The 18,076-nt window shown below is 39.9% G+C and overlaps 1 protein-coding gene across 1 annotated transcript in view; it reads right to left on the bottom strand.

The window, feature by feature from the left end:
- Nucleotides 1–18,076, bottom strand: part of JAZF1 (JAZF zinc finger 1) — a 128,497-nt gene that overhangs the window by 5,367 nt on the left and 105,054 nt on the right. Inside the window, exon 3 of the mRNA XM_077303376.1 lies at nt 13,474–13,670. Within this exon, the coding sequence (XP_077159491.1) occupies nt 13,474–13,670 (197 nt within the window). The remainder of the gene's footprint in view (nt 1–13,473; nt 13,671–18,076) is intronic.

The following is an 18,076-nucleotide window of genomic DNA, read 5'->3' on the forward strand; positions in this document are numbered from 1 at the left end:
CATGCTCAGGTTGTAATACAAATGCACCAACACGTAAGCAAAACTTGAGGAATATTGACAATATTTGATAGAATTAATCTGTTCAGTGATTCAAATCTCTTTCAGGGTCATGTACACAAAAGACATTCATGCTTACGTAACTAGCTCTCCTTCTTACATAGGCAGGGAAACTTGAGATATTTTAGTCAAAGGCTTTGCTCGATGATATGCTTTCACTTAGCTGTGTATTTAACCAGGCTCTGTATTGTTGAGACTGTGCCATTCTTTAAATGTCCACCTGTCCTGACATGGATGAACCAGGATCCATCTAATATTTGCCACATGTCCAAAAATATTTACCAATATTCAGGACGTATAGGGTTGCCAACCTCCACACAATGCCTAGAGATCTCCCAGAATTACAAGTGATCTCCAGACTACAGAGGTCAGTTCCCCTGAAGAAAGCGGCTCCTTAGATGGTGGACTGTGGCATTATATACCACTGAGGTCCCTCACTTTCCCATAACCTGGCTTCCACCCCCAAATGAGCCAGCTTGGTTTAGTGGTTAGGATTGCAGACTTCTAATCTGGTGATCTGAGTTTGATTCCATGCTCCTCCACATGCAACCAGATGGGTGACCTTGGGCTCGCCACAGCACTGATAAAGCTGTTCTGACTGAGCAGTAATATCAGGGCTCTCTCAGCATCACCTCCCTTACAGGGTGTCTGTTGTGGGGAAAGGGAAGTGAAGATGACTGTAAGCCACTTTGAGAATCCTTGGGTAGAGAAAAGCGGCATATAAGAACCAACTCTTCTTCTTCTTCAAATCCCCAGGCATTTCCCAACCTGGAAACTCCACAATTGTATGGTAACCATACCAGCAGTGGACCTAAATCTCATGGTAGGGTTCCACAGTTCACATCCTCTCCAAAATTGTTCCAGTTGTCTATCTTATGTAGATGAAACAATTTAATTAAACATTGTTATTTTTTATTCTCCCTAGAGTTGCAATAAATTACTGTATCAGGTGCGCAAACAAATGTCAATTCATGAGCTGGTAGCAGGCCCACTGGTGGCAGACTGAAGGAGAAGTTCATTTTGGCCAAAATAGACAGCTTTCATTTCGGCTCTTTAAAAAAATAATAATAAAAGAGGAAATTACCTCAAATGAAACTCGGCCCAGACATTTGCCAAGTCAAATGCCTCTCTAAATCAGACTTTTAAAGCAGCCTGTTTGGAAGGTACTTGTCCTATGAAATCATGACGTGTCCTTCAAGCAGACAACAAGATGTTCTGTTGGCTAGAAATGCCCTCAAGAGGAATAAAACAATATTATTGTTGGAACATCCATGGCTTATCCATGAGATATTTTTTTTATAATACTTAAATGGGACTAAAAGCCAAGTATGCTTCAAAAAGTCTCTGTTCGGAGGGAAGCCATTTTCAACATTAAGATTTGGATCCAGCTAGTTTTCCTGGTGGTAAAAAAGACGAGGTCCTCTGATCATAAAAAAGAATCATGGGACCTAAATCTATATAAAAGTCCTTGTGCAACTGGAAGGGTGCACCTGGGATGAGTGAAAAAGTTTGCTGGATCCAATGCTACATATGTTAGATGTCAGTGGAAAAAGGGCATTTCTTGCTATGAAGGCACAACTTCTAGGAAGTCGTTATATAAATGTACATGATCAAAAACAGAATAGTCCATAATCTAAAAGTTTACTTTCAGTAGCTTTCTAAACAGGTATTCCAGTAACCCATGTGTTTCAGTGAGCTTCAGCAGCATTAACTCTGAATAGAAAGAGGTGTGCTTATACTGAGATTTAAACTTCATTTATATGAGATTTAAACTTCATTGGTCTTAAAAGTGAGATTTAAACTTATACTGAGATTTAAACTTCATTGATCTTAAAAGTGCCACCTTTGTTCTTCTGTACAGGATTGTACATTTAGGCTCCTGAAGGAATTTGTGCTAGCTCAAATACTTTTCCCCTTAAACAAATGTTCCCCTGCCAGTGCCACATGGTAAAGTGTTTTTGCAACATGCCACAATTGGCTGTGAAGATCAGGAACCTCCGAAGCCCCTTTGGTTAGCACACCTAGGGCCAAGGTTCTTTGGTTCTGAGCCACTGGTTTCAAATCAGGACTAGTGACAGCTGGTTCTGCATGCTTACTCTATACATCAGTTGATTTGCTCATGTAACTTTCTTCTCTGGATCACTTGACAAAGGTTCTTTTCCCCACTGGAGGAGTCAAACCTCTTGCCACCTCTCTTAACTCTTCTTCTAACCATCATCATCATATCTCTCTCCCCCTCCCCTACTTTATTCATTTTGGATGACCAGAACTGGCTTTCAAGCAAACATGCCTATGACTGCCGCCTCAGAGTAAAACAAAACATTTCCTTCAACTTCAAACAATCACTCATTTTAAAAAACACACACACATAGATTTGCATTTTGTGTGGGACTTGCAGATTCATAAAAAAGTTTTATGAGGGCACTTCTCACTTTAAGACAACCAATATATGGATATTGAAGCTGCTTCCTTGAAATAAAATGTGGTAAATTAGTTTTATGGAGGTGATTTCTATCCAACACTAATGTATTGATTTTTACCTCACATACAATTCCCGTGTTTATTTGTTGTAGACAATGGATCCATGTGAGTGAAGATCAGATAGAATGACACATTCAATTTGCCAGAGAGGAACAATCTTCAGAAGTTAAGGGGGTGGGGCTCACAGAGGAGAAATATTTCCCAAAATCAGAATTACAGCTTCTACTGATATGCTTGATGACACCAGATATATTAAGTAAAAAAAAAACAAAGAGAGACCTTCCACTTCTCTAACATTACTGCCTGGCTTAGTGGGCAAGCTCCAGTTCCCTGCCATATTCTTTCCTCTCCAGCCTGCACATGCAACCTTCCCTCCAACCCCATGGGCACCACTGCTCCCTCCTTTTTGCCTACTGCAGCTACACTGACGCAAATTAATTCCCATTTTTAAATTTTTGGTTCTAGGATAAAGAGCAATCTTACTGTATTTGAGCTGGTAATTTTTACTGTATTTGATCCGAAGGAGCTTTTCCGGATGCACAAGGTATCTTTCAATAGCAAGACAGCTGCTTTACAGGTTGGAACACTTATAGATACAGAGGAAGTATAAAGCTAAGTCCACTAAGGTTCTTCTCCTTGTATGTACATTTACAGAACTTCTTGCACAGAAGCCGAAGGATGAGGCTTGCATAAATCCTTGCGGAATAATGCTAGTAGCTATCCCCCACCCCCTTCCATACACCAGTCCCTAGATCCAACTCAATTGAGGTGGGTGGGGAAGTTTGTTTATATTTTCCATTAACTGTAAAAACAGCAACTAAACCCCTGAACATAAGCACAGACTCATGGGAAAAGAAAGCAGTCCACTGGTACCAAGACCTGTTTCAATAGATGTGGCTTGAAGGCTGCAGAGGTGCTATGTTACAATGTTAACATAGAATGTGCTCTTGACATTTTACGGGCACACTGTGCCCATAGTCTCAGGAAGTTATTTTGCATTCTCATATAAAGATTTTTTTTTCCTCCTGTAATCTTGTTTCCTACAAAAAAGACCTTTCAGTCAAGTTAAAGACTTTTTGCTTTTTATATGCAATACAGGAAAACAAGATCAACCCGGTCTCGTAGTTGCTGCTTTAAAACATTCTTCAGCAGCATTTCTGCAGCTTCATGGAAACAAATGCCATTATTAGCTGCTTAGAACACAAGCCTCCTGCCATTAAACAGCGACGTCTTACAGTGCAACTTCTTCGAAAAAAGACAATTTAAATAAAAGAGCAAATAAATGCATAAATAAAACTGAACAGGTCCTTCCCACTAAAGTTTTATCCTGCAAATTAGTTCAAGCATCATAAAATCTCTGCCATCCACAGTTCTCTCCTTTCTCTGGACAAGGTACAAGCGATAAGAGCAACTATGTCAGTGAAGGAAAAAGAAAGTGGATGATTTTCCATTCTCTGCTATAGGCATGTTAATTGAAGATCTAAGAAAGTGAAAAATAAGAACCAAAATCTGTTCCTAGGGATAAAACATAAAACATCGGAATTCAGCAAAAGAAAAAGAAAATAAAAAATTAAAAGAAAGCGTTCCTAATTGCTATTATTTTGAGATTGTGTTAATAGATCCTGCAATTTTAGAAAATGAAGTGAAAGTTGAACTCAGAGCAAGTGGGAGAAACAAAGCCACAGGAGTAGAAGGGTTATCCATAGAGTTTGAAATGTGCTAAGAACGGAGGCCATTCTGACATTCTTCAGTAACTCAACTTTACTGTAACTCTCAGCAGCAACAGCAGAGCAGAACAACCCTTTATATAGGCTTAATTCCCACTTACCTATCTATCTATCTAGATATTAATACCGCCCTTCCATACCGCTCTGGGCGGTTTACAGAAAACATTTTGGAACATTTACATGGAACTTGACATAATCCTGTAAGGATTGGGGGCAATATCAGGGTATCGGAGAATTACAGCAATTACCTGTGTTTCTATTGCTGGGGCATTTTCTCCGTGCCCAGCCCCACAGTTCCCAGTAGGGGATGGTGCACCTCCTTCATTAGGGGCTTCAGTTTCCCCTGTGTTTAGGGGCATCTCCCTTGTTCCCCTAATCCCCCAGTTTAAGTGGCCCCACGCTCACCACCCTCAGGACCCAATGGTACTCATCGCTGCATTTGATTTTATATGTCTCCTTAGAACCTGCTCCTCAGTTGTGGGCCGTTGTGACCGTTCTATATGAGACAGGTCCCATGGCTTTTGCTACTACTGCTGGAGCCCAAGATAGGCTGGCGCCATAATTTCTAACATATACAAGATCAGTATCTTTAAATGCTTTTGGCCTCCAATTCCCTTCTGCCTTCTGTTCCTGTTGTGGGGAGAGGAAAGGGAAGGCAAATGTAAGCTACTTTGGGACTCCTTCTGGTGGAGAAAAGTGGCATATAAGAACCAACTCTTCTTCTTCTTCTTTATTTGTGCTGCACAAGTAACAGAGTAGCAACCTTCCCAGAGATAGCTTGGAACTTTGGAAGCAACTGATACCTTCACTTTGTTGAAAACATTTACTAGTATTATCACGAACTCTAAACTTCCTTGGCTAGAAAACCTAGGTTTTTTTAAAAAATTGAGTACACAAAGCGGGACTGCCAACCTCTTTGAGGACTGTAATGACAGTTCCAGAGCATTAATCCCTCTCCCAGGGATCCTTTTACATGTGCCAGCTACTCACTGTAGTTCAGAGGACACCCTAAGGCCTCAGCTGACACCAGCTCCAAGCTGCTGACCCCCATCCACTCTTTATAAAATAGAATAATTGAATCATAGAGTTGGAAGGGGACATATAGGTTATCTAGTCCAACCCTCTGCTAAATGCAAGATCAGCCTAAAGCATCTATGAATCTTAAAGCACCCATTAATACCATCAGGGGCCAACCCTGGAGGAATGAGAAGCAGCTCAAGGCTGTACACCTCAGAGGTACAGCCAACAGAGGCTAGGTGATTGGTCAGAACCAAATGATCTACTGTGTGAAAGACAGCAGACATATCCAATAGGATCACTAGCGCCATCCCATCTGCATCAAGGTGCAACTGGATATCAACAGCCAAAGTCACCAGAGCTGTCTTAGTTCTGAACCCCATCCAGGAGCCAGATTGGAAGGGCTATAGGGCAGATGTCTCATTCAGGAATTCCTGGAGCTGTTCTGCTTGTTGAACTGCTTGTTCAATCACCTTTCTCAGAAATTGTTGATGAGAAACTGGGCAGTAACTGGGTCTTTTAAATCAATAGGACAATGTGCTAACTGAAAATGATAACATCTGCTTTCAGTCACAATTAACAAAAGAAATAAATATATATTATTATGCTGATATGCACAGAAAAATCATATAAAACATAAAAGCCATGCTGGATCAGACCAAAGGCCAATCAGGTCCAGAATTGTGTTGACATATCAGTCAACCAGCTGTCTCTATGAAGTCCACAAGCAGGATAATTGCAACAGCATCTCCTTGTCTTTGACTCTGGAGAAAGTATGTATCTATCATGATTAGTAAGCACTGGTAGCCCCATCTTCCATAAATCTGTCTGCCTCCTTTTTAAAGCCTTCCAGGTTGACAGCCATTACCACATGTAGCTATTATACATTAGCCTTATATTGATATTACAGTTGAATTGATGTGGATATTATAGAGGAATATAACTCTGTGCTGATCTATATATTAAACACATTTGCTGCACTGGAAATAAATAACTGGCCATAGATAAATAAAATACTGGAAACTGAGAAAAAGCACTGATATGCATGCCAAATGAATATATATATATATATATATATATATATATATATATATATTCTTGAATGAATGATATGCATGCCAAATGAATAAGAATATATATGTATGTATGTGTGTGTGTGTGTGTGTGTGTATACACACACACACACATATATATATATATATATATATATATACATACTCCTGAGGGCCACTCAAAAGAGTACAATGCCTCAGCAGCCACCCATCCATCCAGTTATATAGCACCAGCTGGCCTATTTCAGGTCAAGAGAACACTGCAGAGAGGAGATAAGGTTGTCAGATAGGCATAGGTTCATGTTCAGGAATTCCATACTACCTTGGTGTGCATGAACCTGACTTGGGTCAAGACTGCTGTGCACAGAGAGACCTCCTCTTAGGGTTGCCAGCTTCCAAGTGAGGCACAAAACCCATACCAAACCATGAACTAGCTCTTGTTGTATTACAGCATGCAACGGGCTTTACTACTAGTATATAAAATGGTAGGCCACATCAGCAGCTGTGCCATGTACATATTTGCAAGGCCCGTTAAGACAAAAGGCAGTATTTCAGCCACTGCTTTGTAGAATGGAAATCACAACTAGTGATGACTTTATGAGCCTGGTCTAGACAAGGGGGGTTACTTTTTGGTAAAATTGCTCCTCGAGTCCTTGGGGAGGTTACTGTGAAAATTCCCATACAACTAATTACTAAGCCACTGGGGCTTGCTACCGGAAAAAAAGGATTTGGCTTTGAGAAAAGCAGTTACTGGGAAGCCTGCAATGTAGCAGGTCTTGTCATCAGGGCACAGCAAGGATACTATAGACACGGGAAAGAGAAATAACGATACAGGGCAATAAAAAGGGCAGGCTCAAATAAGAAAACTGCCGCAGGCACAGCAGATAAGAGAAGGTTGTATACTTGGAACTGTTTGATGCAGGGCTTCCTCTGGCTCAGTTCCTACAAACTACGATTCCATTCGGCTGGTGTGTGGCCCACCTACCAGGCAGCAGGAAACCTAAAGTTCCAGAATCACAGGAGGTTTATGTACAGCCAGGCTCCACACACGTTTCCCATCAGCATTTTAACAGTTTCATGGAATTAGGCAAGATACACCAACACTATTAAGACAAAAACAAAATTAAGAAGAACAGAAACTTGATTTTTTCCAACAGGAAAAAGATCTAGGATTAAGTGCTTTCTAGGAAACACTGACTGTGTGTACTTGATAGTTTGTCCCATATGGCTCCAGACAGAATTAATTGCTGTGATCTGCGTTTTACTGACTACCTTTTAACGTCACAGCAAAACGTTGATCTGTTGAGACAAGCAGAAACATGGCATATGTTTGTTGTGCCTGTGGGCTCCATCTTCTTTTCAAGAGTAGACAGTAACTGAAAGCTTCTTAGTTTGGTTAGATTTGAATCCAGTAGCACCTGAGAGACCCACAAGACTGTCAGAGTATAAGCTTTCGAGAGTCTGATGAAGAGAGCTTTGATTCTCAAAAGTCTATACTGTGTAAAAGGTGCTACTAATCTCATACTTCTAGTGCAGACCAACCCAGAAATTCTTTGAAACTAACTTCTTAGTTTAGGAAGTCTATCAAACTCCAATTTGCTGTAGTATCCAAATGTGAATAACATAAGCAAAGTGACATGTGTTGCCTCTCCACAAACTGAGATTTTCATCAAGGAAATGCACACCAATTTGCCCCACTGCCTGCATTGCATTTTTATTTTAGCAAACTGGATTTTGATTGAAGGTTTCCCCAAATATGGAAGCTTTCAGTCATGCTCTGTGTGTGGACAAAGCAAACAAACTGTATTTGCATCTGAATGCAACTGAATGTAGCCAATGTTGCTGTCTTCTGTTGCCCAAAATAATTACTTCCCCCTGCTACTTTCTACTGCTAAAGAATTAGACAACATGCCTTACTCTTCTCCAGATTGTTGGTTCATCCCAGTATTGTCTATTTTGACTAACTTTCTAGGCAGGGAAGGGTCTTTCTCAACATCTACTGCCTGAGAACCTGAGTACTGAACCTGAATCCTTCTGTGTGCAAAGCTTATGTTCTTCCAAACCTTCCAAAGAAAGAGAATCTACCACCTCCTGAGGAAGCCTGTTCCACTGAGGAACCTCTTTAATTGTCAGGAACTTCTTTCGGCTAAACATCCAGAAGTTCCTGACAGTTAGAGTTCCTCAGTGGAACAGGCTTCCTCCAGAGGTGGTGGGTCTTCCTTCTTCAGACATTTTTAAGCAGAGGCAAGATAGTCATCTCACAGAAATGTTGATTTTATGAACTTAGGCAGATTGTGAGTGGGTGGAAGGGATGTGCCAGTGTTTGTCTCTTATGACCCTTCCTTGCATACCCAGGGAATTGCTGATTGCCACTGTGGGGTGGTAGGTGGGATGCTAGGCCAGGCTGAATTCTGGAGATTTTTTTTGGGGGGGGGGGAGTCGGGCATGAAATTGGGGTCACTGCCTACACACAGTGATCAACTCTTAAATTGTGTAATAACTCATCCAAAGTCATTTCTGGAAAAGTTTCTTTAGACCCTAACTAACGGAATTGTAAACATTGTTTTTGGGGAGGAGGGAACTGAAGATGTGTGAATATTGCAACTAGAACTTCAATCATCACAAATATTATTAGGCTATTTGATATCGTTTTCAAATATTTTTAAACAGATCTTTAACTGTACAAATGTGGTTGGTTGGTTGGTTGGTTGGTTGGTTGGTTGGTTGGTTGGTTGGTTGGTTGGTTGGTTGGTTGGTTGGATGGAAGGATGGATGCATGGATGCATGGATGTCAATCACTGACTCTTGTATTTAGGGATTTCTGATTTCAAAGTTCTATAAGAATATGACTGCATATCCAAATGAGTATTTGAATTGATATCTACAGTTCACCATGCCATGGATAAGTGATAGAATCATAGAGTTAGAAGAGATCTCCAGGATCATCCAATCCAACCCTCTTCACAACTTCGGATGAGTTAATACACAATTTATGAATTTGAGGGATGTGTGCAATCAAAACAAACAAATAAAAATACCAACACACTTTAGTGAATTTCAAAAGCAGATTGTGAAATTATATAAAAGCCAAAAATAAACATTCCAGGTCCCTGAATAAGCTTAAGCAGCTTCTTGTATCCCAGACTACAGTTCTACACATATGGATAGTACCATTCTGGAATGTGTCAACATTTCATGGGATGCAAGGCATAATAATACTGTTCAATGTGAAGAGTACTTAATTGTGGGAGAGAAATAAAATTCTAGATGCTTCTGTGGCTTATCAAACCTAAACAGATGATCCAGAGCTCCTTTCAATCTCTTCAGGTCCTGTCAAATTTGGCATTTCCATTTTATTAATTTTGTAAGTCAGTTTGAAACTAGAGACTGTGTCATGAGCACTGCAAATAGCAAGGTTCACATTCCCTCCAGGTAGAAGAGTTGGTTCTTAGCATCTAGAATTTTAGCATCTAGAATTTTATTTCTCTCCCACAATTAAGTACTGTTCACATTGAACAGTATTATTATGCCTTGCATCCCACGAAATGTTGACACATGGTTCTTATATGCTGCTTTTCTCTACCTGAAGGAGTCTCAAAGAGGCTTACAATCACCTTCCCTTTCCTCTCCCCACAACAGACACCGTGTGAGGAGGGTGAGGCTGAGAGAGCTCTGATATTACTGCTCTGTCTCAACAGCTTTATCAGTGCTGTGGCAAGCCCAAGGTCACCCAGCTGGCTGCACGTAGGGGAGCAGGGAATCAAACCCGGCTTGCCAGATTAGAAGTCTGCACTCCTAACCACTACACCAAGGTAGTGCTGGTCTTTCATCTAAAGCTGGGGGGGAGAGAGGAGGCAGGCACAGAAAGCAAATATATCTGGGTTTTGAATGCAGATGTATTTGTTCTATGTGGCCCTTCCAGATTATATATAAAAAATAATTAAACATCTAGTTTCCTCAGTGTGAATTGTCCCAACAGCATAATATTTTGCTTCTGTATTGTGACCCCCTAAACAACAAAATGCTAAGAAGGATTAAAGCAAGCCTCCTTGCAAGAATTCTGTTCCCATGCAAGTTATTAAAATAGCAGATTTCACTCTTCAAAGCATACCATACCAACCAAAAAAGATTTTAGCTTATTTTTTATGCTTCAGCTTGTAGTAACAAGAAGGCTTTCAGCATTTTAATTTTAACAGAATACTGGAAATTAAATCTCAAGGAATCCAAATATTACACTACTTGCCTCGGTTTTAATGGATTAATTTTATACACACATTTTTTGAATGTATAACATGGCCAATGGTCTTTTTCTTTCAATATGGGTCAAAGGAGGAGTGCAACAGAAAACTGTGGTCTACAATGTTATGTGGTTTACATTTGAAACTAGAGGTTATGGAGCCAATATGTTACACCTACACTGACTAACCACATGTATGTTTTCAAAATAATTTCTTTTGGCTACAACACATGCAATTAGTTTTGATTTAATTTGCTTTGGATAGCCAAATAATAAGCAAGCACGAGCTCCTACCAGTGCAATTAAGGAGACGGCTTCATGGCCATACAAAACATTCACCCCCCCCCCCGCTCCCAAATCCAAGTACAACTTTGTTAATTCACACTTTGGCACACTCCATAACTCACCTGCAAAAATGGCATCCAGCCCAGCTCTATGCAAAGATTTAATAGAAGAACTGTTTAATGAAGTCTCGCATTACTGCACTCTTATTTCGAGTACAAATCGTTCTGTAGGAGAGCACCTAATTTAGTGAGCTAGCCTACATTAAAAATAAACACTACTTTGCCATGAAAATTAACATAGGGAGCTCATTTTTTACAGTGTAGATGTCTAAAGTCATCTTCTTAAATAAGATCCTGAGAAGCCAGTCAGGTACTGCACTAACACAGCACTGAACATTCTGACTTTAGCTGGGTCGTTTTGGTTTATTTTAAGGACTTTATTTATGATACAAATTTGGGTATGCTTTGCAGGGAAATATAGATTAAAATTTTACATCAACAGCACTGGAATTCTGATCATGTTCATTTTCGTTTTAAAGCTTGCCAAGATTTTTTTTTTGAAAGAGTGGAGTGGATAACATTCCCTTAATCCTTATAACCTTATATGGGAAGAACAGTGTGGCTTGGATCCAGCAATGTACAAGCCTGGTTCTGCTTGTGCAAGATCTTGTGTAACACCTGATGCTTCCTTCTCAGTATATTTGAAGGCTCAGAAACTGGCTGCACAAGCTCTTCCACAAAGCGGAAATGCACTGAAGGAACAAGAAGCCTGGCTTAGTGCAAGCAGCTACCACTTTCTGCTTGTGCAGAAGCTCTAGAACCAGCAGAAATTTTGCACTGGATCCAACTGTATATGTCCCAGTTACCACTGCAATGTGGTAACTTGGCCAAAGCTACTTTTGGATTTGCCCACAATCTAGGTCTAACCACCACTGGTTAGGCAACATTGCCAAGCATCTATCAGAGGCAAAACGGATGTGACTCTCATCCCAAGGTCTCATGCCAAGGACTACCACCCAAGGTTTCTCTCTCCATTACATAATGTATCTGTTCATTTTGCAGTAGCTTGTCTTCCCATGAGCAGCAGCAGCGTGTGAAATGGCGTATGGACTCAAAACACATCCTTAATACAATGTGTAACTCTGGATACTTTAAGGAAGGAAGTGAAGACTGATGAATTGTCATTAACATTTTTCATATCGTACAAAAGCAAAGGAAGGGGGAGGGGAACAGGGATTCACTGGGACAGCTGGAGTATAAGCTTCTAGATACCAAAATCATTACAGAGTGATACACTGCTGAGCTCTCCTTGTATGGGCTTGCCACATGAATAGTGCCAATAAAACAATGTCCTATGGAATGTGGCCCAATCAGACACTTTGGTTTGTGGGGTTCCAAGTCAGTTAGCTCAATGAAATTGAAGGAACATATTGTATGGCTTGTTTTAATAGTGACCATTCTTATGATTTTATTGTATTGTTCTAACTTTGTGAGCTGCCTTGAGCAGATATAAAAGGCAACATACATTTTCTGAACCAAGAAATCAGTAAAAAAACAAAAAGAATGCAGTTACAGAAATTTGGTATAAAGTAAATTACATTTGGTATAATTAGATTTTTTTGCTATAGAGTGACAAAAGGTTTATAAAACTGGGAGCCAGAGGCACTTCCTCTTGGCCATGAGATAGACATCCTTTCCTCTTTTCACACATCCTGCCACTGAATCAACTTCTCTCTCTTTCTCTGCCCCCTACGACTTGTCTAAAGTAAAACAAAAACTTCTGCTTTTGAAAAATGATGATGAAGGCATGACTAAAAAAAAAAATCACACTTGTCAAAAATCATATTTACTTGCAAAGGAGCACTTAGCCATGGCAGCATTTACCATATTGAACCAAGAGAAATTTACATTAATAGTATGTTTTTAAAAATATTATTGTTTTAAACTGAATATTATTCATTGTTGGTATGATTTCAAGTAAAATGATACAGAGTTGGGATTTCATACAGTGAATTTCCCTTGTGGTAATTTCAAACAGTGTAACTCCTCCCTCTCATTTCGCCATGTGATCTTCCTTGGAGGTTTTTTTTTTATGTCCTCAATTGAGTGTTCTAGCACCAATCCAATACAGCATTTCAGTGCTATAGTGGCACCATTGAGATGCCTTTATGGACCACACCAGACCAATGGAGTCAAGGCATCTCACTGGTACCATTATAGAACTGAAATCCTATAGCACTCAACTTAGAATGTTTTTAAAAATGCCAAGGTGAAAAAGGGGAGGGAGCAGCAACATTGCAAGAAGCATTATGGACATTTTAAACAGCACACACAGTGATTCACAAGTGCAACAAGTGGGTAGAAATGAGAAGAAAGCCATCTCCCTCAAAAGCAGCTAAACGGACACAAGTGGGTTTGTATGAGCAGGTAAATAAATTCCACTAACAGCCGGTTACTAAAACGGGTCTGTCTGAAATGACTGGATAAAAATCCATTAGCAACCAGTTACTAAAACAGAATACAAAGACAGTTTGAAACTGCCAATGTCTTTATGTCCTTATTTAATATTTTCCACATGTACTGCAATGGCTAAAACAAAAGGAAATAGTACATCTTACCTGTAGGTGTACTGCTACGAAATGAAGAAGAAGGGGTTATAGGTGGCGTGACTGGAGGTGTAAGGCTTCCACTGCTGTGGCGTGGAGGAGTAGATACATTCCCACGGGACACGGAACTTGATAAAGTCAAGGCGAGTTTTGGCTGAATTTTTTTCTTTAGGGATTCTTGTTCTCGACGAGCTGCATCAGTCATAAACCTTAAAACAAAAGGAACAGCAGTTGTAAATGAAGAAGAGTTAACCAGAGCATTGGTCAACTATTTCAGAAAAACACTTAGGGATGTCAGTCCCAGATGGGACCTGGGGATGCCTGGGAAATATAACTCATATCCAGGTGACAGAGCTCAGTTCCCCTGGAGAAAATAGCTGCTTTTCATGTATCAGAATGCTGGATTCTGTTTGCTGTGTAGATTGAATTTGATGTGTAGAGCTAGAGAGTTTATTATACCCAGTTTTCTTCCTTCTCCTCTCCCTTTCACACCTTCCATTCATCTTACCTGTCTCTGGAATACAGTGCCGTGGCCTTTATCACCTATCTTCCTGGTCTGTTCCCTTTGAAGATCTCCTGCATTTCTCGGGTTCTCACAAAAGGGTGTGTGGATGAAATGGTTATATACTATATCTGTTCTATTGTACCCCAGTTATGACAAGGTAATTGTCAGGTTAACTTTCTTGCTTTAGAATAAACACATCTTTTGCACCAAGTCGGAACTGATCTATGTCCTAGTTGGGGGAAGACTTGTTCTCTAAAGCTCACTTCGTGCCCTGACTCTTTCTGCCCATGGCCCAGAACCTCACCTCTCTCTTCATTCAACACATGTACAGGTTGCAGTTTGCCCCACAAAGCTGTCCAACTGTGGTTCTCAATTTGTTGCCAAATTCTGGTGGGAGTTACTAAAACTTCTAGGGGTCAAGAAAGCCCTCAGTTCTGGTTATCACTCTGAGACAAATGGCCGAATTGAGCGGGTGAACCAGGTTCTCCAGCAATACCTTGGTGCTTTGTTAACTATCAACTGGTTGACTGGACCAACCTATTTCCTTTTGCTGAATTTGTTTAGAATAACTGTATTTATTTAAAATTATGTATGACCGCAAACATATGGGTAGCCCCAAATATATATGTAGCCATTAATTAAGTGGATGGAATTAAATGTTTAAGAGTTCTAACATTAAAAAAATTACAATGCTGAATATATTACACAGGCCAGATTATGTAACTATCAGATCACCTATTAAACCAACACCTAGTCAATTGCCAGAAAAACAAACTGGCTCCAATAATGAGAAGTCTACCATTATTTTTGTGCAATGTTTTCCCCACCTCTGCAATGACCTCTCTAGATTTCTTTACCAAGTATCTTTACCCTTTCAAGCATGTCCTCTTACAGAGTTAACTGCTGTCTGTCTACCTTTTAGCAGTTAATTACCAAAACTCATCATTAATTACTGACAAAAAACAATTTTCAGAGGGATAGCTGCATAAACCAAAAGAAATGCCATATATTCTGTTTGCAGCTACACTGTTATTAGCTTGCTCAGACTAATTTTTCAAAAGGCTGCATAAAAATGGGGTAATAAACCACTGAGTACAGTTTAATGCAGCAATTATAATCCCAGAATTCACCTTCACGGCAGTTAACAGCTAGCTTGTTAGGGCATTCATCAGCCTTGCTTTTGCTTTGGGTCATTAATTAACAAACCAGTCATCACTTGCTGCTAACAATACAAACTTGATGTGTTACTGCTTAATCATAGGAAATAGCTTTATGGATGCTTCTATTTCATCTCACATCCTCTGGGTAATATGGTTCACATCCTTTACAGTATTGTACAGTAATTAAAAAAACCTCTAAAAAGCTATAGTGCGCATTATTGGATAAGACAGTGTCATATCTCTTTAATAAAATTAATTTATGCTGTATTTAAAACATATTTCGAAACAAAACATTGATTTATTTAATTTATGCCACACAGAGTTTATGAAATGACACAAATGCACATGGTAGGAGGCCTAAAGCTCTCCAGGGAAAGGATTTAATCTTTCTCCACCCCCCAAGTATTTGTGGAGGAAGTGATTAATAGGGAGAAGTGCCCACCAGGTAGACTGTCTGGAAAGGATCCCTTACAGAAACAACTAAAGAGCTATGATGGTCCGTAGAGCCACACTCAACAAAAGGAAACATTTTTAAAAAATTAAGTTTGCATTCTGCTTTGGCACGACAGTACCTGCCTGATCCTGGAGCCGTAGGAAATACACAGGCTAACCTTTCCACATAGTGACATGAAAGAGTATTTTCGCTCAGCAATAAGTAATCTAAGAGGTTTAATTCAAATGAAAATGTAAGATCTTTTGTTTTAAGACCACCATTCTTGGAGCATAACCATTCAAGCTTTGTACAGGCTTGTAGGAGTTCCAGCACAAGTAGGGCTTTACTTTGTCTTCAGTTTCAAAGAGAAACATGCCCTACGCTAAGATTTAAGTTTGCATTGTTGTAAAACTGATAGCCACTACTATATTATGTGGATTTTTTAAATGCCATTTTATGGGACATTATATTTTTCTAGAACAATGGGGGGACATTAAACTTTCAGATTTGTGAAAAAAATGTGTTTTTTTCTTTGAAGGTTTGAAATAAGCAAAGCCTTCACTGTAAGTTTTAGAAAAAATCTCTCTGGGCAGAGAACAGGCAGGAATGGGGGAGAAGCCAGTTGCTTTCCAGACTCATCTAAGCCCACCTTCATACAACTGCTATAGGGATGGTCAAGCTTCCCCACCCCCCAGCAGGGAACAGAGATCTGGAGGAATTAAATACTAGGGAGACTTCAGGAAAGAAATGTCTCAAGATTTCAGAAAAAGCCTATCTGACCCAGACTGACCTGGTCAGTGGGTTGAAAAAAGAGTGGTGATAAAACTCAAGGGAGCAAGAAGGAAGGTCTCTTTTGTGCTGAGTCCCTCAGAGCATACTGAATTCTTAATCATAAGCCATGTGTTGGCCTGGACATCTGAAGAAAGTTTCAAGGTAATGCAAACTCTGTAGAGATCTGCAACTCCCTAAACTAAGGAGACTGTCCTATGTTTTAATATTTGATAAAGGTAAAGGTATCCCCTGTGCAAGCACCAAGTCATATCTGACCCTTGTGGTGATGCCCTCCAATGTTTTCATGGCAGACTCAATACAGGGTGGCCTTTCATAGAGAATGTATATAAAGAGGGACAGAGGCATTATGTTTTACCCATGTCTTTTGAGTCCCTTGCTTCATTTGCTGCTGTGCTAAAAGTATGCTTGTGAACATTTTCTTTTAAATAAATACTTTCTAACTTTTTTTCTCGGCTCTATGATCAATCAAAGTAGTGGATGCAGCTGTGAAATCAAACGGCGAATAACACAGAACGCAATGTTAGGCATGAATCGAATATGGAAAAGTAAGGATATCAACATTAATACAAAGTGCTAGCAAGTCAACGCCATTGTCTCCCCCATAACAATCTATGGATGTGAAAGCTGGACCCTGAAGAAGGAAAACAGGAGGAGAATAGATGCTTTCGAATTATGGTGTTGGAAATCAATGTTGCGAATACCATGGGCAGCCAAAGTTACCAACAAGATAGTTTTAGAGAGGAGCAAACCAACTAGGTCATTAGAAGGCAAGATGTTATGGCTAAAGCTCACTTACTTTGGACATATCATGCGATCAAACTCACTAGAAAAATCATTAATGCTCGGCATGGTCAGTGGCAAAAGGAAACGGGTCACCAAAGGATCTGCTGCCTAACACGATCAAAGCCGATACAGGGATGACCATGAACCAACTAAAAGAAACAGTCAGAAACAGGGGTGCATGGAGAAGACTTTCCTATAGAATCGCTGAGGGTCGGCCACAACTGAATGCATGACATCATCATCATCAACAAGTTTTGATGCTGGTAGTAGTTCTCTGTACCACTTAAAGCTACTATCTTGGACACGGTATCGTAAAAGGATGCTGGCAGTTGGTATGTGACTCCAGGTGCACACAAGGTAGAAAACTGTCCCCAGGTGCTGAGCAACAGAAGACACAGAGGCAAGGCCTCAGATGTGGAAAGAGTAGCTGGATGTTCTGACCTTTCCAGTAGGCAATTTGTTACAAAAGTCATAGGGTGGTGGTGGTTTACTCAAAAGAGAAAGAAAAGCCTCTCCGGGCAGGGTGAAACAGGGACTGCATGACAGAACAGGCTCATTCTGTCATAAGGTTGAATCATAAGGAGGAATAAAAAGACATGTCAGCTATATGTCAAAGAGGAGAGAGAGTTGGGAAATCTAGTTAACCAGAAAGTATACTTAAAAAAAAACATACTGTCTAATTTCTTTTACATTGTCAATTACCACACTCTGCTCTAAACCTTCTGTTCATAAGTCATCTGTCTGTTAAGAATTATTTTTTTTACTGTAAAGGAATTTTGTAATATAAAATTACTTGCCCCTGATTTAATCTTACTAAGTATGGAATGATTCTTTGTCCATATTCAGAAGAAATGGAAATACACGTGAGTGTATTGTTACCGGAAGCAATAAAAATTACATTTTAAAGCAGAATAAGACAAATGCAATCACTTCTAGTAGCCA

This window comes from Paroedura picta, chromosome 11 (assembly GCF_049243985.1).
Source record: "Paroedura picta isolate Pp20150507F chromosome 11, Ppicta_v3.0, whole genome shotgun sequence".
Classification (NCBI taxonomy): Eukaryota; Metazoa; Chordata; class Lepidosauria; order Squamata; family Gekkonidae; genus Paroedura; species Paroedura picta.